Raw genomic sequence first — 23,561 nt, forward strand, 5'->3', positions numbered from 1 at the left:
GGGCACAGGGCAGATTTTAGACATTTTCTGAGGACATGGTCTGACGGAGCAATTGGAAAACTTTTTTGTTTCAGCGGTCACCTACCATTTTTATGGCTTTATTGAAAGGACCATGAAATGTACTTTCCGCTGGCATGCGAAGAGTAATTAAGTGTCGGATAACTTTTTGACCCTCAAGAGGAGGGTTAAACATTGATTTGTTGACTGTTAACAAAGGACTGAACTGCTTTTGCTATTATTAGAGCCCATACCTGTGTGAATGTGAGGCTACAGTTGCACAGTTTAATTGCAAAGGCAAATGTTTGTTGAACAAGGTTTATGCTCCTTAAATCATATTATTTTCTAAAGCAGTCTGTCTATAGCACCCGGAAGGCTGAATCAGTGAATGCTCGCGTGTGTAGGCAAAAACACGGGGCAGCCCATTGCTGGCACTCTTCTAATCATAATTGTTGCCTGCCAACCTGCAATGCACACGTGTTAATCGCCTGCCTGAATATACTTACTTGGATTTTAGCCTGTAGGATTTCAGCAACTCCCCAGGGAGCTAGTTAGGGTATCTCAAGAAGGGCGATGCCATCTTTGATTATTGATTACACTTGCACACGCCATCTCGCGGCAACTATAGACCTAGTTTAAATTAGATTTTATTCTCATGTAACTTTGTTAAACGAATAAATAATAACTAGTACCATATAATATATATTTACTTTTCATCTTGAATCTTAGCATATATCATGTAGCTATGGCCGTGCATATCCATTTACCAGTTATGTGAACATAAGCTATTACCATAGAAATATTAGAGACACTATATATTATTATTTCTATGGCTGTTACACTCAGGGGCATAGGAACGAAGTATTATTGAGGGGGCAGTAAAATGCATCATCGCTGGTTTGTTTTTTTAATTTATATAATTAACAGAGAGAGAGAAAGTCTAAGATAAAGAGAGAGAGAAAGTCTAAGATAAAGAGAGAGAGAGAGAGAGAGAGAGAGAGTAGTAAATTGAGACGGAGACAGGAAAACGGTGATACGGTGTGTACGCGAGCGGGAAACGGGGTACAATTAGGTCGTGCGAGATTGTGTGCAAGGGGATGGGAGGTGGGAGGCAGGGGGAGGGAGGTCGAAGGCAGGGGGAGGGAGATGGGAGGTAAGTGTGTGGAAGTGAGAGGCAAGGGGAGTAAAGTGGGAGGTGAGAGGCAGGAGGGAGGGAGGTGGGAGAGGACCCCCCCGCCCCCTCTAATTAAACTTGGAGATCCATGCTCATATGTTGAAATCTTTTATGTCAACGTCAATGTCATTCATTAACTTGTATTTGAATTGTTATTATTGTTCTTGGTAATAGAATTAGCCCATAGAGATTAGGTGGGTGCGAAAGTGTAGCTGATATATTTGTTCGAATTGGCTACAAAAGTCAAACAAGTATATAGAAGACTTATGTATAAGACGTCTTGCTATGCGCAAATGAATTTATCAGCAGAACACCAGACACCAGATGAGCCCTGTCGCACTGCGGTACTTGTTGGAATCATGCTGTACTACTAGTTACGATTGACTAGGCATGAACAGACTTTTAGACATCCTACCAAACTGGATGTTTGTTATGATGCTGCGCTGCTCTATATAATGTCAGCTTCTATGTAATGTTTTGTATGAGCATAGTTTGCAGACGTTTGAATGGTGTGCATGTGTGTAAAGAAATTAAACTTAGAATGTTTACAGTTTCATTTCAATATACTGTTATAGGTATAAATCAAATTATGAGTGATAGTTTGTAGCATCAATCAAATGTATGTATACAATATTAATACATAAATTAGGGTGTGTGAATTCTGTAATATAATACCAGGCAAACATAATTTGCACATTAGGGTTATGGTATTTTTCCCTGATTACATGTTGGGTGATGTGAATGATTTGTGCATGTGAAACTAAAACCAAAGCAATAAAACCATATTACAATAAATTTATTGTTTAAATGCAAATTAATCAAGGTCATTAGTAATAAATAATTGAAACTAATTGCATAATATCAGGAGTGAATAATAATAGATCTAATATAGTTATCTATTATTATTCACCCCTGATAAATATAATAAATAATTTTCAAATAAATTATTGATACTGTAACATGTACATAACATTGATACTCAACTTTATGCTGCTGTGTACTCGTCAATTTACTAATCTTGCGACCACCATGCCTAAACATCCCATTGGATCACAGGTCGCGTGCATATATGCAGGTAGCCACCTCTGCAACAATCTCCCCACAGAGTTCGTGACATGTAGACACGTGATGCTTGCTGCTGTCACTGCTCAATGTGTCTGGCAGCGATGCACAGCATGATCTTGTCAATGAGGTCCTGTTTCTTATCTTTAGCCTTGCAGGCGACACCTTTCTGTCTCAGCCATGACAGTAGGGTGACCGTGTTCAGCTTTCCCAGCTGCAAAAATCAACACGCAGTATAAATAAATATTCACGGGCAAATCTGGCCCATCATGATCGGAAATCACGTGAAGTGATTAAATTCATACTGGCGTTGCTCGACGTGTTGGTGATGTGAATATATTATGTGGACTGATGAGAAATCAAATTACAATACTATAGGGCATGTAAGATTCATTTCTCCAGTTGATAAAAGTAATTCGTTTACCTGATTATATGTTGCATATTCCTCTACATTGACATTCTCTTGTACTTGTGGCTTGACCCGTGGCTTCTTTATTTTAGACCCTTCATCGCCCACTCCCTGTTTACAAAACAAACGTTATTAATACCAAAATAAATCCTATACCATTCATAGTGCCAGGTTCATTTCCAGGTAAACCAACTAATAAAATAACGTTGGTAGTTACCTGTGCTTGTCTCTTCATAATACCCTGGTTAAGCTGACTAGTGGCTGGACTTGGTAGAATTCTCCCGTGTGAGGGCTGATGTGAATGACCTCGTGGCAAGCCTGGAACAGGTGCTGCAGCAAATTGTGACAATGTGTGTAGATACGAAGACAAAATACAAACCTGCAACGTGCCATCAGAATATTTTTTGCATATATACACACCATTCAGTAACAGCACTGATAAATAACGTCTATCCAAGCATATTCCCTCTACGTACCCGAGTTGCTAAGCTGAGTGGCAACATGGCTTATCCCTGACTCTGTCAGCTGTGCTGTAAATGGTCTGTGTAGGGGAGCTACCATGCCAGGCCGAGGCACGGAGCTTGGGTGGCGTGGTGGAATTCCGGCAAAGTTTGGGCCGGGCTTCTGTGCGATGTTGCAAGAGGGGGCGGTGCTGTCCACCTGGCTCAGTCTAGGTGGCGCTACGGTACTGGAGAATGCAGGCCTCACTCTACCAGTAGATGGAGGCACCTTCCGTCCTACAGCCTGCGCAGGGGCCACTTTCGCTGGCCTAAATATCGGAACGATCCTGGATGTGGGTTTCGCTTCGCTACGCAGCTGGCCTCTCGCGCTGTTCTGAGGTTTAAACCATGGGACGATCCTGTCATTGCCTGCTGCACTGTCCGGCGATCTGTCTACTGCCGATGAAGCTGGCTTAGTGACCATTCTGGCAGCGCCGGCGAGGAACGCCGTCTTGAGGGACGGCGGACTACCGTCAGCGCCAGCTGGTGGCGACACGTACGCACCGTGGTGCCCTCGCTGCGTTGCCGGCTGTGTTGATGCTTCTTGCCGACGGTGTGCGAGCGGCACAGGCGGGGTGAAGATGGATCTGTACGGCGTGGCCACGGGTGGTGACGTCGCAGTAAGATTGCTGTGAGCTACCGGCTACAAGGAACATCGTCAAAGTTAATGTCCGTATGATGGAGAGAGGCATGTCACTCAACAACATCTCAACGCCAAAGTAATTCACGATCTGAGCTAAATCACTCTAACTGTCACGCTGGCTTTTTTCTGTGAGCATTTTCATCGTGGATGATGTGGTAAGGAGCAGATGCAGGGGATATAAGTGTTAATAATAGAGTTACCTGACTGGCAGGATATAGTCGAGGAATTGAGAATGACGGTGTCCTTGTGAAGGTCAGAGTGTGGCCACAAATGCTTCCCACCTTGGCTTGCAATTCATTCATGAATGCAGTCACTATTGGAGCAGGATCACACCGTGGCTGATACTGGATATCTGCAGATCGTACACAACACGTAGGATATCTTCCCAATGTTGTCAAGGTATAATATAGCATTGACTTCAATAAGATATTTTCCAACAGAATTCTTATATAGTGTATACATGTCTAACGTGTATAGCATTATATTATACAGACTAGTATATAGTACCCATCCTCACATAGCAATGTAAACTAAACATCATAGTATCTGTCATTGGAAAGGATACGTGAATAGATTGCTTCCAATAGCACGAAAGTAGACTTGAAAGTACAGCATTGAGTCTTCACTTTCAGGTAACCTATAACCATACTGCAACAGAATGTACCATATCAAAAGTCTAATAATTTAAACAGTTTGGTAATAAGTTCTCGTTTTATAAACCCCTTTGTTACAGTAATTTATCTTATCGTTATTTTTATCTGATTGGGTCTATTTTTTTTAGTTTTGGGGCATGGTACAATAGTACAGGAATTAACTTCCTATTGGAAGTGAATGATTATCTGAGATCTTGCAAGTGTTATAACTTACTGTATTCTTCCAATATCTCTTGATATCTTTGTAAGTCTTAAATCGGTTATTAGCTGGAACGCTCTTCGTGATACCCACAATTTCACCTTTCTTCATACTGCATAAAAACCCATTAATAAATCCATTCACCTAATATGATAGTAATTTCCATTATGAATTCATACATGGCTATTTTTTAAATAAACGTATCCTTTGCTTTGAGGCAAGTAACCCTATGAAAATAAATATATATCAATTGCATAAGTGTTAGAATTAAGAACCAACTGCATGGGCCACCCTTAAAAAATTGTTTGTTTCACCTTTATACCTACTCGCCTCTCAGGGTACCGAGTATAGGTGTAAAATCTTTTTTATTTTGTTTTGACAAGATGTGTGTATGTATATTGTATATTCTGTTTTGTGTATATGTTTTTGCGGAACAAATTTGATTTTTTTTTTTGGCGAAACGAAATAATTTTTGTTTTGTTTTAATTGGCCAATAATTAAAATGTGTCGACTAGCGGCGTTTTGGCGAGTCGGTCGGTAAAGGGGAAACAAGCAATATTTTATCTTAGGCCCTATATCAAGATTTATATCGATAATGAAATTGTAAATGGCAGAATGTATATAAGCTGGTACATAAATGTATAGACATATAGATAGCCTCATTAATTAGTGGGAATTAAGTCATGCATACAGAATCAGTTATCTCACCTGGGCAAGATATAACTCCATTTATTTAGTACAGCACACTCAACATTCTGCTCAAGTGATTGCATAAAAAGCTGCTCATCTTTTGCACTCAAATGCAAGTCCGTCAGCTGCAGAAGAGACGTGTGTGAACAATATACATCCATACATATCAGAGGGCAACATCTACAGTAGATGCTTTAACATTTAATTTTCATGCTTTGTTGTTTCATAACTGTACCTACCTGGAGGCATGGTATTCGTACACAAAATCCCTGCAATGAGATGTAAAGCTCTGCTTCTTTTACAACCAACCTCATTCCTGCAATGTAACAGTAGGGTCTGCAAAGCCTTGAACAACTAGCACAAAAGTCCGTTCCCAAGTCGTCTGTGTTTTTTTGAAAAGGTTCTCTTTCCAGACTAACAGATGTGTGAGTTAAATTATTAATATATAAATAATTATGAAATATTAACAATATACAAAAGAATTTCATAGCAATTTTAAGTACTTACTGATGGCATTTTGGAATTTGCTACCGCTGCTGTTGACAATGAAGTCACGCCCTGTGTGAGTGTCAAACAATTAGACGGTATTAGCAGGTCTTTTAATAGTATATAATACAGGGTGGTCACTTGGTCTGGGTTTGATTCCCCCTCCCTTCACTTTCCTTGAGGTTATCCTGACTTCAACATTTTCCTCTTGGTTTGATGAATGCAAAATTACGTTTTGCTCTTTTAAATCATATATGCGTAATATCCTAACATATAGTGACCGAGTGTTTATGGGCTTATTTCCCTGACTGTTTGCTCAAAAAATAAATCCATATTCCCCATGTTAGAACCATATATGATCACTGCTACAACGTGTATGTTAGTGCCACGTTAGTGACAATTAAGGAGGGAGAGCCTAGCAAATATCAACCCTAGTTGCACAACGCAATCACGGAGAGTGAATTGCTCTAGCTGCCACTAGGAGCAAGACCTATTCACATGCCAGCAGATTGATATTTAATTGGCTTGTCTGTGCGCATGTGCATTGCCGCTTATAGGTAAAGATAGCTCCTTCTCACCCCGCCCGGCAAATAAATCTTGTGAAAAAGCCCAGGCAGAAGTTTAGTAATAGGGCTCTGTAATATAGGGTTTAGTAATAGAAGCTGGGAACGAAGTAAAGGCCGGACGGCGAGAAAAGTAAAGGAAAAAAGAAGAAAAGAATACCGGTAAGAAAGGAGAGTATATATATATATATATAGTATTTATAGTTACATTAAAATTTTAAATTAAATTTTTTGGGGGTTATTATATATCCCAAATCATAATCATCTCTAAATAGTGCCACCATTTAGACTATATATAATTATATATGCCTTATTTATATATATTTACCTTGTATTAAAATGTCAGATACTTTGTTCCAGTGTGGTGCCATTCTTGCATACAAACTATAGTTCATGCATGATTGGAATATTGCTGGTGTGACTCGTGTTGGCTTGTCCATCTGATTCATATTGAGTATAATCCATATAAATAAATGAGATAGTCATGTTAGTTTATATTACATGCAGCATAGATCTAAACTTATATACGAATATATATATATATATATATATTGCAAATCTCGAGACAATGAATGCATTCACCTGCAAGTTTCGCTTCTGAAAATAAGCTTGGATACGGCCAGTTTTATAAAACTCTATCTGAAAAATTGCAATAGGTGTATATTAGTTAGTGCATATATAGCGGCACTTAAAATTCAATATATTTTTTAAACAATTGTATGGTACTTATTATTCTAAGTAAAAATATTACTATAAAGATCAAGGATTGAGAAAAGGGTGGTGTGATCTTTTGGGTGCATGTCTATTGGGGCTCTGAAGATCTCACCCCAATAACTACTACAGCAATTAGTCAACAGCAACGAACAGCAGGCGAATGTGTGTAGCCCTTCGATCCCTACGTACCATACACACACAATGAACACATGCACGCACGCACGCACGCACGCACGCACACACACACACACACTTTATTTTATACACTACAAGGTATTTTTATAATTTTTATATAGCTGAGTTTGTAGACAGCTCCTTAATGATATATATATATAGACAATACCTGCATGACAACTCGGATTTGGCCAGGCTGTTCCCAGTCAGGTGAGGCTATAACATCTGGTTCCATGAATATTAGCTCACTGAAACATATAAACTGTCATTGTATGTCTAAACAATTATGTTTACAGCTTCTGGAGGTTTACTGTCTACACTGCTTCACTGGGCACGTGCATGGTACACCATGCATGTAGTACTACTATAGCTGATAGGGTCTATGTCCCCCGGGGTACTGCCGGAACGTACCCTGGTACTATATTATATGCCGGACCGTACCTCGCCTACTCCACTAACGAGTCTAGGGAGTCGCCTACGCCTACTCCCTAACCCTAACCCGAACCCAAACCCGAACCCTAACCCTAATCCTAATCCTAACCATATCAAATAGTGACCAGGGTACGTTCCAGCAGTACCCTGGGGGACATAGACCCTATGAGCAGTACTACTAATAGTACTATACTATACTACTACTACTACTAGCTACTACTACTACTACTACTATATAGTACTAGTATAGTGCTGAAGGGGTTGTTGTCGTATCAGGTACTACATATATGTACCCGAGGTACGTACATATATATGTATACACAAAGTGTACCAGCTAGACTTGTACTACAGAAGTGTACCCTAACCCTAACCCTAAACATATACCTCATATAAAAATATAAACATATAATACTAAACAACCTAAAACTATACCTCGGGTACATATATATGTAGTACCTGATACGACAACGACCCTTCGTGCACTATATATAGTTAGTAGTAGTAGTAAGCTTGATGGGTCAAGAAATTGTGTGGGACGAGTTGACCAATTAACTGGAGCTGCTTCATAAAAACGGCAATACACTGTAGTCTGTGTAAGTATTACAGCCAATACTATAGTACTAGTAGTAGTACTGCTGAGCAAGGGTCTATGTCCCCCAGGGTACTGCCGGAACGTACCCTGGTACTATCTAATATGCCGGACCGTACCTCGCCTAGCTATTCCACTAACGAGTCTAGGGAGTCGCTTACGCCTACTCCCTAACCCTAACAGTAACCCTAACCCTAACCATATCAGATATAGTTACCAGGGTACCGGAACGTACCCAGGGTATACGTTCCGGCAGTACCCTGGGGGACATAGACCCTATGAGCACTAGTACTAGTGACAGTGTAGCAAATACAGCAATAGCAAATAGTGTGAAGTAGATCTACAATAGTACAATCTTTCAATCTCCACGAATAGGCCTAGTTGGATAAACCACATTGGAAAGCGCCTGTGGAAAGTATAATACTAATACTAATAGACAACGCAGCATTATAATAACAAAAATACGTTATTATTCTTACCGACATTTAAGTATATGCATTTGATTCTGGCAACCAGATCCAGCAGAGACAGAGCGAGGTGATGGAACGCGTGGTTGACATGATGGCATTGATGAATACTCAGAGTCGTAATCGCTCGCGTTTTCACCGTCACTTGTAGCTATGCGAGCTTTCACGCAACACAATTCATGCAGAAATGGACTACCAGCAAAGAAAATAAAATTGGGTTGGTTCATTTTAACTCTTAATCAATAACTTGAATAAGTTGAATAACATTTATGGATCGTCTGCAATGCTGCATGCATGCCTGAAGTCCGCCGGTTCAGTAGACTGGTACACTGTACTTTGTTACACGTTTTCGTAGCCTAATGTTACGAGACAGGAAACCATCTATAACACCAGTCTATGGCTCTCGCGAGACATCCGAGAAAGGAAAACACCAACTATAAACCAATGTGCGAACTAGTAACAACGGCTTAGCCTTGGTGTCCAATCACATGTCGCTTTAGGTACGGTTCCGTCTTCGAAGCCCGAAACTAGTAAATTTTCGTCATCATGCTTATCAAAGTAAAGGTAAATGTAGAATTTTACGAGACTATAATTACAAAGTGTGTATGTAAAATGTAACCCAAGCAAGGTAGTTTCAAGTTACATTCTATGGATCTGTAATGTAATAACGTAAAAAACGAAATAGCAATTTATTGTTCGCATTATTGTTCGAAACCGGCAGTCTCAGACATACTCACATAGTCACATAGTAAACCGCACTGTCAGTGACAGTGTCATACTAGAACCACACCAAAAACACTAAACTACAAAGTCTACATATTGCTAGAAGTACTACTGTAGCCTGTAACTCTGCTGTAGTTTATTGTAATCATGTCCCCGTTTTATTTAGGGTTAGAGTTGACGTTTCAGTTACTGTTACTACTAAGTTTCACACGACACTGTCACAGACTTAGTTACTGTCAGTTACAACTTGTGAGTGAGACTGCTGTTTACAATTAGGCCGTGGCTACGCGACCGGTTCTGGACAAGGAGCCGCTAGGCTACGCGTCTGGACATCCATCTCACACAGCGAGCTTAATTGCGACACGTACACGCATGATTGCGCAATAGGACGCTCTGGTGATTGCCGTGTGTGTGTGTGTGTGAGAGAGAGAGAGAGAGAGAGAGAGAGGGAATGGGAATGTGTATGTGTGTGTGTATGCATGAGAGAGAGAGAGAGCCTCAGAGAGGTATGTGTGTGTGTGTGTGAGAGAGAGAGAGAGAGAGAGCGCTGTGAGTGTGTGTGTGTGTGTGTATGTGAGAGAGAGAGAGAGAGAGAGAGCGAGAGAGGACGGATGAAAGGATAGATGGCAGCAGAGCATCCCGTTGCGCAATCATGCGGGTATGCGAGTAGCGCGATCACTGTGTGAGTGGATGTCCGGACGCGTAGCCTGGAGCCTAGGCAACCGGTTCCGGACGCGTAGCCACTGCGTTACAATTATCACCACCGCATGTTCGGTACACGGTACAGCATATTATAATGATGAGACGGTTCTAGCCCGCGTCGCTATTACTACAAGTTACAGGCCCGTCCCAAGCTTTTCAAAAAGGGGGGTACGTGGCTTGACAGGAGTGAATTTTTCTGTGAAATATCACGAGCGCGAAGCCCCTCGCGACCAGGGTGCAGTGCCCGCTAGTAAAGGGGCCCTGGAAGCTTAGGGGTTTTAGATGCTCTCTGGTGCAATCTGAGCCTCACTTTGGAGCATGTTTGCACACAATTTATGACAAATATTTCAGAAATTATTGCAATCTGATTGTCTAATCAGAAGTTTTATGTGCGCGATACAAAAGCTTTAAATGCACAAACACACGAAAATATTGGCCCTACACTAACATTTGCGCGACGAATTGACTTGCCAGCTAAATAACTAATTCCCGGGGTAAACTCTGTAAAAAAAAGGGGTGCGACCGCACCCATCGCACCCCTCCTTCGGACGGCAATGAGTTAGTTTGTTATGCCACAAATGGCCACAACAGAAGTACTAGATTTACTTTTCATTAGCCGATTTATCAGTATATATACTAACTATGTAAATAATACATGTAGTCACGTCTTGGTCGACTGAGTATCTGACAGAATCTGGCATTAGGCATTCGTGTGTTCCTGTGATGAGGGAAATGGTTAGAGGCTATATTTTACCTATATATGCCTAACCACGTTACATTTGACTGCCAATATCTAAATTTTACTTCTCTTTGATTACTTTACATACACCAGGCCTATCAAGATTAAATTACTAAAACAGTACTATTTGATTGTCACAAAAATTTGAACCTATATTCCTACCTGAATGTAATAGTGCTGAAAGATAAAGAATTTCGCTCTAAATTTCTATGTCTAGAATGCATAGAGAGGGCATTATTTGAGCAAAAATAACTGCAAAATTGTTAAACCCCTAGCCATTGCATTTCTTCACTTTATACTATCAGTGGGAGCCCTAATACTATTGTTGAACCCCTAAAATATAATTTGGAGGCCTGTAAGTGCTTATATTAATTCTTTTGTGTAAGTTTTTATCACTGTTTATATCATGTATCATTTAAAGGCTAAAGCCATATCTTATCCACACTGTTGACGATTAATAATAAATATGACACCTTGCATCATTTATGAGTATTTAATTTTACTGCCAAATTAATATTAGGTGGTCTAATTTCACTTCTGGTTAATCATGTGGCGATCGTATTAATTAGCAGTAGCAAACGTGTATTGAATCTGTTACCCCATACAGACTGCAAATTTGATATGGTATCAAACTGGTGCGAGCCAGGCGCCCGTCAAATTTTTGCAGTGTGCACACGCTATCCCGCTCCAAATACGCACTGGCCTGCACCAATTTAGCCCCGCAAATTAAGGAGGGCCAGACCCGCTTCGAAGCAGGCTAACTTGGAGCGAACCAAGTTAGCCCGCTTTGAACGTGCCTGTACGCAATATGGGACCAGACGAGGCGCGCGTCAGATTTCACAATACGCATGCGCATAGCTTTATTTAGGTCACATGAAAATACAATAAATGTCTGTCGAGTGACGTAACAGGCTAAACTGTGCATGCAGTCAATCCGTGCCAACTTAGCCCGCTTCAGAGCTTAGTGTCTGTACGCTACGATTTGGCGCGTGCCACTTTAATACCATATCAAATTTTGCAGTCTGTACGGGTTACCGGTATGTTTGTTCTAACCAGAGTGATAAACCGAGCATGTGTATGGTCTAGCGTGCCTGCAAAAATATGTGGTGCAGAAAGGTGTTAAATTGTTTCGGTGGTTGCAAAGCGAAATGGAAGCGACCACTAATAAATGCTTGACTTACAATTGAGCCTTTTTTAGCAACCAGCAGTGAAATTTTACAACCTAATATGAATTTTTGGGCAAGGTTATATACTACTACATAAGGTGTCAGTTATTCTGGCATTTGTCAACATAAATGGATATATTTGGCTTTTAAATATGACTAAAGCTAGTATAGTTCATTAATATCTAATAATTAAAATTTTCTATTTCCATGTACTCAATAAAGACTCTCACGGGAAAAGAGGTAATTACTTGCTTTTTTTCAATATGTAAAATGGATATCATTTCATTGTTCTTCATGGCTCTTTTGTTGAACCTTATTTACTAGCATTATTCAGTGAATTGTTCATGTGTACCATTCTTAGATAGTGAGGAATGTTTGTGAGCATAATAAATAGTGAATGACAATAAAATCTATTAATAGTTAAGTTAACTATGGTAATACATTGAAATTATATATATAGGGAAATTATAAATTGAGACTTGCTAGATTACAGCAAAATTACATCTATAATGAATTTTTACAGTAACATTTGTTACTGCAGAACAGCATTGTCAGTATATACATGATTTCACTGCAGTTATGTAAGGATTTAAACGGCCATTAATTTTGTTCAGGGTTTCTCATGTATAAAGTTAATGTGTTTTCGTTTCATTCATTCCAGATTGAAATCGATATTGAACCTACTGACAAGGTAGGTAGGTTGACATGGAATTCTTACATAGTCAAGTATTCTTTCTAACTTCATTGGTGTTGCAAATGTTCTATATTATTATTTCTAAATCTTCTATGTTAATTGCAGGGTTTCTTCTACATAGGAGGGACTGCAGCGCACCGCCGTTTTCAAATTTAACAACGCCGTTGTGAAAATGTTCCTGTATTTACCCGCCGTTGTCAAAATAGTGTCAATCCAAAAATAAATAGATCACCACGTGCTTCTGACTATATACATGGAAAATCGTAATGAAATTCACAGCAACGTTTCTTTTTGCATGCCGGCACACTCCTGTGTCATTCCCGATTGCAGCTTTTTCCTTGATTCTGGGAAAGTTTTGCTGTCGCTCCCTCATACCAGCGGTGCCCACCCCTACATATACAGCAATAACCACACCCACGCGACTGTAACAATCAGTGCCCCCCCCCCCCCCCGTACTTCAATCAATGCCGCCCCAGCCAGCAAGCACGAGCCACGATGTGCACAGCCACAGACGTGGGTAACATGGGTGTCGCGGGAGCGTGAGTCTCCCGCGAAATGTGCAACGTGAGACTTAGTAGGTCTGCTAACAGAATAAGATTTAAACTAAAAGGTGAAATTTTATTTTCGGAGTGCCTCAAATGCAGTCTAAGACATTCAAATTTTTTAAATCTTGCTGGGGGAAACCCGCAGAACCCCCCTCTACCTCTCTTCCCCCCCTCCCCCCGCGCGTCTGCCTGCAGAATCCACATTTGTGCCTATTGCACGCCTTTGAATCCATCATGTGCGTTTTGTCCCCAAACTGGCCATTACCGCCGTTGTCTAATTTTCCCTCAGAAGAAACCATGTAATTGTTGTCTAATGTTAAATGTTGCCTATGTTAAATGTACTATATGTTCTATGTTAACTTATAAGCAGTCCCCTCAAGCAGTAACCTCATGGTGATGTTATTTTTTGGCTAAACGACCAGAACATATCGTGACAAAGACATAAATTACTACTAGTAGCATAAGTATAACATGTGTCAATATTAATAACCAAGTTGTTTAAAACATTTTCTAGGTTGAGCGGATAAAGGAACGAGTAGAAGAAAAAGAAGGAATTCCACCAGCCCAACAGAGACTCATTTTCAGTGGAAAACAGATGTAAGCTATACAAAATAACAGATTTTAGGACTCCTTAGGCCATAATAAAAATATTGTTTGTTTGCCCTCACCCGACCGACCTGCCAAAAAGGGGTCGACTCAAAGCAGATGTAAGCTATACAAAATAACAGATTTTAGGACTCCTTAGGCCATGATAAAAATATTGTTTGTTTGCCCTCACCTGACCGACCCGCCAAAAAGGGGCCGACTAAAACAATTTTATAGATCTTTTTTTTTACTGTACATTATATAAATCTGTAGGAAATACATTATATGTACCAAGCAAAACAAACATTCAACATAAAAGGTATCTCCACACAAGCACACCCAAGCATGTAGACACCATGCTGAATTTGTAAAGACTCCTTAAAAAAAGCCTACCTATCTACCCCAACTTTTCAGCCTGGGTCGGGTGAGGGCAAACAAAGATTTTCTTAATTGTGGCCTTATTTGTACTCAAGTCTGAGAAAGCATTAATATTAATATAGTACTATTATCTTGATTTGAAACACTATACACAATCACTGGTAGCAAACATGGATTGCTCCAGTCTGACACAGACTTAACTTCTCATACCTTTCAAATTGGTATTGTAGCAATTTTTTGAAAATTGTGCAAAGGTTGAATCTCAGCAGTAAATTCTATGTGAAATTTAATGTAATATTATGAGCTTTGTTTCTTGAATATAAAAAAGTATGTATTAAAATATCAATGAGGCATTGGTATTTTACAGGAATGATGAGAAAACAGCTCAAGATTACAAAGTTCAAGGTGGCTCGGTTCTTCATCTGGTGCTGGCACTGAGAGGGGGCCTCTGATCTACATCCACGTGTATCTTGTATCTACCGTTGCTATGTGTGTCTGTATAGTAAAGCGTGGCTATGAATGAATGAAACCTGAGGTGCGACTGTGCCGTGTGTGCTACAGCAACCCTATGATGAACATCCATGCTGCCTAAACCGTAAACACCAGGTCATACTGTAGCCATATCAGGTTTTGCTGTCCACGTGTGCACCCAAGTTGACATAATGGACACTGAAATATATCGAATAAATCGATACAAAAGTTGGATATTGAGTTCAAATGTCTTTTCTAGTGTGTAGGAAGATAGTAATTTGATATATTGTGAGGAATCATTCGAGCATACATATAAGAGTATTTCATACTGCACATTAGTGGAAAATCAACTTTGGCTACGATAACTTGAAGTGATCGCTGGTTACAAAATGCACTCTAGTGCTTGTAAAGCAGATTTACCAGCGTTGTTTAGGCCTATCGGTAAATGCAAGTCCTTTTAACTGCTTTTTAACTTGTATTTCTTTTTGTTACATGTGGAAAGATTGGCTTTGCTTAGCACAAAATAGAGTTGTGATTACACTCTGCGATCCAGCTCTTAACATAAACACCCCATCCATATATTTATGTAGGGTGATAATAGATTAGCTAAAAGGAAAATCATATTCACTGACGTTCATAAAAAACTGAACTCACTGTCACGACCCTAAGGTTATGAAGTTATAACTAATTATGCTTCATTTCGATTTTGCTATTTAAAATAAATTTGTTTTTAACAAAAATGTGTAGCAAAACCTACTGTGTACTTTATTGTAATTCTCACTTGCCCATTTCTTACTATTATCAATTCCTATTGAAACTTAAGATGCTACAGATACCTAGAAACCTAGGTACTAACAACATGGCTCTATAAAAGTGTAACAAGCAGTAAAGAAAGTAGCACCCTCATATCACACCACATGGAAAAATTACTTCGGTATCACAGTTAATTGTGCACATGTATTTTAAAACATGTTCCATATTTAGAAAAAGACAATTTCTCTCGCAGTATAGTTTCGTTCCTTTTAAGTCCAACTGAGTGTAGATTTTCCATATCTTTAAAACTGAATGAATGACTTAAATGGCACTTTTAGTTTGTTCCTTCCTTTTAAGTCATCTATTTCAATAATGCAGATGCACTCTTCCACTACTCCACCATTCTTCTTGACAAGATCCACAGAGGCGGACATTGTGCCTACAGAGAAGATAACCCGTCTGTTGTTATAATTATAATTAATATTATAATCCATACCACTACCAGCTTGCAAAAAGAGAAATTCGTGCACAGTACTACACGGGAACTAGGCTCACACCGACTGATTTGGATAAACTACTGCTAAATTTCATGCCAATAGGAATAGTTACCTCCAGTTGCTAGTAGATCATCTATAATCACAATTTTATCTCCTGGTTTAAACGAATCTTTTTGAACTTCAAAAACGTCCTACAAATCAAAACAAATTGTGTTACAGTGTATATAACAATACAATTAATAACTACTCGTAGCTGATTCAAACTGATTAAATCTAAGCTACGCTAAGAATCACAAAATTCAATGAGGATATAAATATACATATCCAAGATTTGGCACAATTTGTTGGATGGTTGGCTGATTGCTATGTTGGCAGTTTGGTAGTTGGTTGGTAGATGACATTGATATGTACAATGGGTATACTTACTGAACCATATTCTAGCTGATATGTAGTGCTCATTAGGTCTCCAGGTAGTTTGCCCTTTTTGCGCACAGGTACAAACGGAATACCCAACTGCAAACCTATAAGTGAAGAATACAATTAGATAATATATATTAATTATATAAATTTGTACACCGTGTTGAGAGCACATGAGTGTTTGAGTTCTATATCTTCAGACTTTTACAGCTGAGCACTGAAGCACATGTGAAACATCACATTGCTCACACGATTATTGAAATTTCTCTCAATGCTTTCATGAAGTCTGCATTGTGAAGTGTAAGAACGTAAATAGTTACATTGACTGCTTACACATGTTACATGTCTGACAACTATTATACACTTACATATTATAGGTCCAAAAAGGAACCCTCGTGAGTCCAATCCAATGATTGCGTCAATATCCTTGTGTTTTGCTTTAACGTAGTCAATTAATACATCCATTAGATCAGCAAACACCGTCGGCTGCTGCATGACTGAAAATATGTCGCTGTTGGAATGGGGAAAAAAATCGTTAGTATAAAATGTTTTGTTTTTGTTAACCTCTATTGCATGGGCAGAAGTGTAACAAAATAGGCATCATCTTTGAGTAGATACCAAAGTTTTTCTAAACGGCATGTTCTCGCAGCAAAATGCATAGATATACCTACTGTGAGCTCGTCCATGTTGTAAAAATTTACTAGTCTACAACTTATTTGTAGTGCTACTTTCACATTTCTTCATAAAATCTAAACGAAATTACTTTTCGCTACGAATGTAGCACCACAGGATGTTTACACATCCGGTACACGGCCGAGCGAATGCTGTGCTGCATTAACAGTTCTTTTCTATGATAACACATGTTATACTTTATTGTTCGATATGTTTACTCAGTACGAAATTGTGAAATTTGTTTTTAAACATGGAAACAATTATAGTGTTTTCGTTCCAGGAACTATTTGCGCTAGTGTAGGCCTACGGTTGGCATGCTCCCTGCAAAACAACATATATATGTATCTATACGCTGAAACCCTGTCTGACGGAGTTTCCGAAAGTGTAAACTTTGGAGCACATTTTTGGCTTAATGAGTACATTTTCTGATGTTTTCGTACTGCAAGTATGCTCACAGTAGGTGTATGTAGGCCTTTTGTTGCGAGGTTTATCCACTTTAACTGACATATATATAAATAACTAATTAAGGGCATTAAGTTGAAGAGTTTCTTTTCACCTGGGAGGTTGTTAGGCACATGGCACACATAGGCCAGTCTAAAGAGTAGGGCACCATGCAACATGAAATCCATCTAGTCCACAATAGAAATGTTCTATTATGGATTCTCGATGGCAATTTCTTAGAGATGTAATATGCCAAGTGGACTGATTATACATACTGTTATATGGGGGGTTGAACCGGCGGCCGCCGGCAAAATTCGCGCACTGCAGGAGTGTATAATATAGACTATATATAGTGAGTCTATATTATATATAATATATATGTAGTCTATATTAGAATCTATATTATCTATGAGTGTGGAGTGTTTTTATGTGGCTGGCCGCTGTATGCGTGTGGCTGTGCCGGTACGTACGCACTACTAGACTAGCAACAACCAACAGTCAGAAAGCGCCGAACCCGCCTCTGCCATGGCAGATTGTGTCTGGGAAGAACGACCCTCGTACGGCAATGAGGAATAAAAAAACATTTGGGCAGCGAGACTATGGGCGCTCAGAGACAGTACCAGAGTCAGAGACAGAGACAGTGGAGATACAACCTGTGAATATTGTGCCTAAGATCACCTCTGCCCAGGATAGATGGGAATACAGTTACAAATTTCCCTATGGCATCCACGATAAGGTAGTCAGGTCCAACCTAAATGCAATTTGTTGTGATACCTATTACATTACACAAAATTACTACTGGACTGCATATATGAATAAAATTTCACAGCAGTAATTACGCTATAGCTGGCTAGCTGGATCACAATTGTGAATCGTTTGTAATTTTCCTTGAGCTACAGGAGCTAATCAAATCAAACCCTACTGCAGGGTGCGAAATTAACGCGAGTCTGGAGTCAAATACTCCCCGATTTACTCTCGGACTCCCTGATTTGACATATATGCAGGAGTCCGTGTTACTCCCTGAAAATTCTGCATCACTAACTATACTAGTTCGTTCCAGAGCACGGCCTCGTGGAATTACCGTATTTTTTCAGCAAATGCCCAAAGAAAATTTGGCAGACGTGCAACCGCATGATCGAATCTTCAAAATAAGCACACACGTTATTGTTAATATCTTTCGTTTTGAAGTTCAGACTGCGGACACCCTCATTTTGCTGCGGACTCCCTCTTTTTGAGGGCAGGGAGTCCGTTGGACTCCCTTGTTCACAAGTTAATTTCTATACCCATCTGCACTAGTACTACTACTACCAGGGGCTAATAATGACAAAGGAGTTTGACACGTATTATAGACCTGTACTGATTTCACTACATTTTGTCGTACGAGTTTGATGTAAACAAGTGCCGCAGAGCGACAGCGCTCATCTAACGTCTACTGCGGTGACTCGGTGGTGGAGTGGTGGGATTCTAGTAAACCCTGCTAGTCCCGAATTTGTTTCACATACACGCCGAAACAGTGGAATGCACAGGGATGGTATTCAGGAACCGTTCTCAAAGAATGTTCGTTGGATCGTTATGAGTTGCGCACGAGATTGCCGCGTACGGTTTAAGTGCTCTTCAGATTAAAGATGGAAGCTCCCATCATACGTAGTACAACAACTATTGTGCAAACAGAAAGGTAAGAGGTTACACACTCATCATTTACCTTACGCAAGCCTACAGGCCTGCAAATTGCAATAGAGGCTGCCACCTGTAACCATGTAAGGCAGGCAAAACTGACAACACATGCCACTGGCAGCAGCCGCTGGCAGTGGCATACGTTACATGTAACATACTGACAGTACAGAATGACATAGAAATTATACGATTTAAGGAACATACACTTTCTTAACCAATTTAGCTTTTGAAATTTCACTGTGACATTGTAGCCTCATACATCCAGGCAGTATAGATTCTACTAGCAAACCCGGCAGTCAAATTCTTTCTAACAGACAGTCAACAAATCCAAGTTTAACCCTCCTCTTGAGGGTCAAAAGGTTATCCGACACTTACTCTTCGCATGTCAGCAGAAGGGACATTCATGGTCCTTTCAATAAAGCGCCATAAAAATGCTAGGTCACCGCTGAACAAAAAATTTTCAATGCGTCCGTCAGACCATGTCCTCAGAAAATGTCTAAAATCTGCCCTGTGCCCACTGACCTTTGACCTGTGACCTCCAATTTCGGCACAGTGATGGCTTTTCCTACCATGATGCTCTATACACGACTATCACGAGGCTAGGTCGAGCGCGTTAGCATTTGTGCCGCAATTCTGCATTTTTTCCCTATACCTTAAGAGTAAGGAGTGAATGTTTCCCCCTTATTTTACACCTCTTGAGCCCTTGCCTGTGACGCCCGAACAGCTTCGAGAATGCCCAACTCGTTTTGACTGATCGCCCCCCAATGTGGCCGAAATATCCGTGACCGTACGTCGACGGTTAACGATTGTGGCCCAGCTGTTGACGGACGCACGGACGGACCTGCTCGGACGGACGGACGGACGGACGCTGGACGGACGAATCATGAGCGATTCTACAGAGCCTGCCATCTGCTATGTCAGATGAGCTAAAAAAATAAGTGTCAATGAACACTGTAGGCTCACACGAACAAAAATGAGACACAATATGATGGTAGTAGAAAGTCAGTGTTTAATTGAGCAATGCCATCGACGTACATTATAGACAACGAAAGAGTATATATGGGAGAACTCCCATTATATATTCTTGATTAATGTATATTGTAATTTTTATGGTGAAAATAAATGTTTTGAGATTGTGAAAGTCTGAGATGTGGGCGAGTGATGGGACGTTACATCAGGTAAATAGATGCCATTTAACATTTTTATAATATTCAGATTATAGGCACTGCCTTAAAAGCGGAGCTCTCGCGATGTGTAACGTGTAAGATTTGAGAAGATACGCTTATTCCCAGCCGTAGCTGCTATATACGCCAGATGACAATGTTGTTTCCTCTCCCAGAACCACAACTTTTTGCGAAAGGTTAAGTTGGGTTTGGCATGAAGTGGTTTACTTCGTATACGAGTTTTTCTAGGCAGTAGAGCACAGGTTGCCATCTGTTATATCGCAATAATAATTTTAAAATCCCCAAAATGAATCACACATTTGTGAACGGTAGATGCGCTATACCGCTTTGATGTTATCTTAGCGATGGCATTCGAAATAAATGAATAATGCTGCATTGCGACATGTTTTGTAAAACTTACTCTAATATAGACTGTTATATTCGGCAGGTGTAGGAGGAAATACTCCAAATCTTGGCATTAAAGATTTGTCAATGAAATCTTGTAAGAACGAACCAGACGCAGTGTGACAACCACAGACTTTATTGCTGCCGTGTCTTATATAAGTATGTCTATATAATTTGCCATAAACTGACCAAATCTTTCATGAAAATGCATAAATTTGTTAATAAATAGTCAAAACCCTTATTCATGATCACGCATACCAGAAAATGAGCAAAAATCCGTTGAACCTGAACTGATTAATGGCAATTCCCATTTTTGCCAAAAAATTGCCGTGGCTCGAAAGTACGTCGACTGGCGTGCTCCAAAATAGGACGTTCAATATGGGAGCATAGCAGTAACAACTATACCCAATTTCAAACATGTGGGTCAAACGGTTCCTGAGTTATCGTTGACCGTAGCCAAATGTTGACGGAAGGACGGACGGACGACGACCTATGGCAATAGCTCAGCTTGATGATGTCAAGGAGAGCTAATAAAAATGTATACAAACATGAGCTTCACTGGTTCAACAGTTCACTGGTCCTTATTCTATCTCCCGGTAGTATTACAAACTGCGTAGCTTCCTTCGTTTTGACATAAATCGTACTTTTGCACGACATGGTTTTCTCTTTATTTACCGTTGTTACTGTTGTCTACCCGCAAATTGGATTACAGAGCAACTCGAAGGCGGAGCGGCAGGGATTTTAGGCCGTAGTCTGAGTGCAGAAAATGCGCTTAGAAATTAAGTTTCGTTGCACCCATGCTGGGTTTAAAGATTAAAACTATTTTATTATAGTTAGAATGCCTCGTTTTTATTGTTGAATTCCTCGTTTAAAAAAAAAAAATGCTTGTAAAATATCTGAACTACATCACCCGCAGAGGAACGATGCGTATGAATCTTAGTGATTAAATTGACGCTCCAGATGATTGTACCTTTTCGCACGTGTTTTGCATAGCAACCGTTGATATGCAATTACAGGCAAACGCATGTGTTTACACATTGCGCCCCCTTACGCACTTCGAGAACTGTGAGCACGCTGTACAGAACAATAAAATTGATCCCTGCCCCACCGCCTTCGAGTTTTCTCCGTAAGAAGAGTTGTGGAATTGCGGGAACACTGCGAATTCCAACAGTAAATAAATTGAAAACCATGTCGTGCAAAAGTACGATTTATGTCAAAACAAAGGAATTTTTAAGCTATGCGGTTTGTAATTTAATACTACCGGAACTTGGACCAGTGAACAGAAGACGCTCATGTCTATTTTTTATTTTTGTATTCACATCAAACTCGTACGACAAAATGTAGTGAAATCCAACCCTCGCCGTAACCGACGACGACTGCCGTCGGTGCCGTCCTTACATGCCGTGCTGCACCTGTAAAATCCCACATCACCGATGGCAGTCCACTGCCGTGCCCTTTTACGGAACCGCCGTCGACCGGTGCCCTTCCCTAGCTAAAGTTCCTAAACTAACAAGAAGTTCATCTAATTTCCTGAGAGTCCATACCAAATGCAACGTTTAAAGATTTTAGGCAGAATCTCACACTCACAGTGTTTTGCGTGGCAATATAAATACAACTCAACAACACAACTGAGCGCGCGCCGCATACGGCTTACGAGAGATCGAGATCCCAAGTAACACGGCGCGTCAATGCATATATAGTTCAGCTCCATATATCCATATGCAGCGCAGTGCAGTACAGTTCAATAGATACAGTATACACCCATAGAAATCTATATTGCATGCATAAATAATCCCATGCACAGGTAAATGTAGTATCATGTAAGTGTACTTTTTCGCATATTTTGAGTATGTAAAGTGTACTTTTTCGCAGATTTTGAGAATTGCCTTGGTGCCCTTCTCAAATTTTGAAAATTGCCTAGGTGGCCTCAAAAAATCAGAGAATTGCCTAGGTGCCCTTTACTTTGTTACAAAATCCAAGGCAATTTCTCATGTGCCCTTTAAAAACTGCCTTTTGCCCCCTCCTAGGGCTTAAGGCGAGGGCTGGTGAAATCAGTACCGAATATACGTGTCAAACTCAATTTTCATATTACTAGTACTACTACTAGTGTTGCTGATAGGGTCTATGTCTCCCTGGGTACTGCCGGAACGTACCCTGGTACTAAATACTATACTATCTAATATGGCGGACCGTACCTCGCCTACTCCACTAACGAGTCTAGGGAGTCGCCTACGCCTACTCCCTAACCCTAACTCTAACCCTAACCCTAACCCTAACCATATCAGCTAGATAGTTACCACTGAGGTAGCCACAAGTTCCCACCTCGCTTAACACTACGTGGCGTAACAGTCAGTCGTACTCCTCCGTCGTGTAACAGTCGGAGAGCCTGGTCGGTTTACCACTGAGGCAGTGAGGGTACGTTCCGACTTCCGGTATACCGGACCGTACCCAGGGTACGTTCCGGCAGTACCCTGGGGGACATAGACCCTATGAACACTAGTACTGCTCCTACTACTAGTACTACTATACCGTACTTAATTACCTATACCCTCTCATGTATGAGGGGGACATATAGACCCTCTCAGCAGTAGTAGTACTAGTACTACTACTAGTAGTACCGGTACTACTACTACTACTAGTAGTACTATTAGTATTAGTAGTAGTAGTACTAATACTGTACTACTACTACTACTACTAGTAGTAGTACTACTACTAGTACTACTACTACTAGAACTACTACTACTAGTAGTAGTAGTATTCAGGGGCGGCGCCACAGGGGGGGCA

The 23,561-nt window shown here is 40.3% G+C and overlaps 4 protein-coding genes across 4 annotated transcripts in view; 2 read left to right on the plus strand and 2 right to left on the minus strand.

Moving 5' to 3' along the window:
• LOC106815346 (maestro heat-like repeat-containing protein family member 1) overlaps positions 1–775 on the plus strand; it is a gene marked incomplete at its 5' end in the record, with an annotated part of 9,042 nt that extends 8,267 nt beyond the window's left edge. Inside the window, 1 exon segment of the mRNA XM_014819794.1 lies at positions 768–775. Within this exon segment, the coding sequence (XP_014675280.1) occupies positions 768–775 (8 nt within the window).
• A 1,286-nt stretch (positions 776–2,061) lies between these two features.
• Positions 2,062–7,527, minus strand: LOC106815347 (uncharacterized protein C18orf63-like). Its single transcript, XM_014819795.1, has 11 exons — positions 7,434–7,527; positions 6,959–7,015; positions 6,705–6,816; positions 5,835–5,885; positions 5,567–5,643; positions 4,351–4,433; positions 3,986–4,166; positions 3,119–3,785; positions 2,860–2,972; positions 2,658–2,753; positions 2,062–2,447 (listed from the first exon to the last, which is right to left on the minus strand). Exons 1-11 carry the CDS (start codon positions 7,497–7,499, stop codon positions 2,313–2,315), a joined length of 1,638 nt encoding a protein of 545 aa, XP_014675281.1. The 5' UTR covers positions 7,500–7,527; the 3' UTR covers positions 2,062–2,312.
• Positions 7,528–9,225: 1,698 nt separating this feature from the next.
• Positions 9,226–14,987, plus strand: LOC106815350 (NEDD8). Its single transcript, XM_014819798.1, has 5 exons — positions 9,226–9,316; positions 12,305–12,322; positions 12,744–12,773; positions 13,836–13,918; positions 14,652–14,987. The coding sequence occupies exons 1-5, from the start codon at positions 9,299–9,301 to the stop codon at positions 14,734–14,736; spliced, it is 234 nt and encodes a 77-aa protein (XP_014675284.1). The 5' UTR covers positions 9,226–9,298; the 3' UTR covers positions 14,737–14,987.
• A 510-nt stretch (positions 14,988–15,497) lies between these two features.
• On the minus strand, positions 15,498–16,933 carry LOC106815351 (adenine phosphoribosyltransferase-like; the record flags this gene model as incomplete). Its single annotated transcript, XM_014819799.1, is given in 4 exon segments — positions 15,498–15,947; positions 16,118–16,196; positions 16,432–16,526; positions 16,791–16,933. Coding segments are annotated over 4 exon segments (454 nt in total), but the record flags the coding sequence as incomplete, so codon positions are not given.
• Positions 16,934–23,561: the final 6,628 nt, after the last annotated feature.

The sequence above is a fragment of the Priapulus caudatus genome, unplaced genomic scaffold, assembly GCF_000485595.1.
Source record: "Priapulus caudatus unplaced genomic scaffold, Priapulus_caudatus-5.0.1 Scaffold1094, whole genome shotgun sequence".
Taxonomy (NCBI): domain Eukaryota; kingdom Metazoa; phylum Priapulida; class Priapulimorpha; order Priapulimorphida; family Priapulidae; genus Priapulus; species Priapulus caudatus.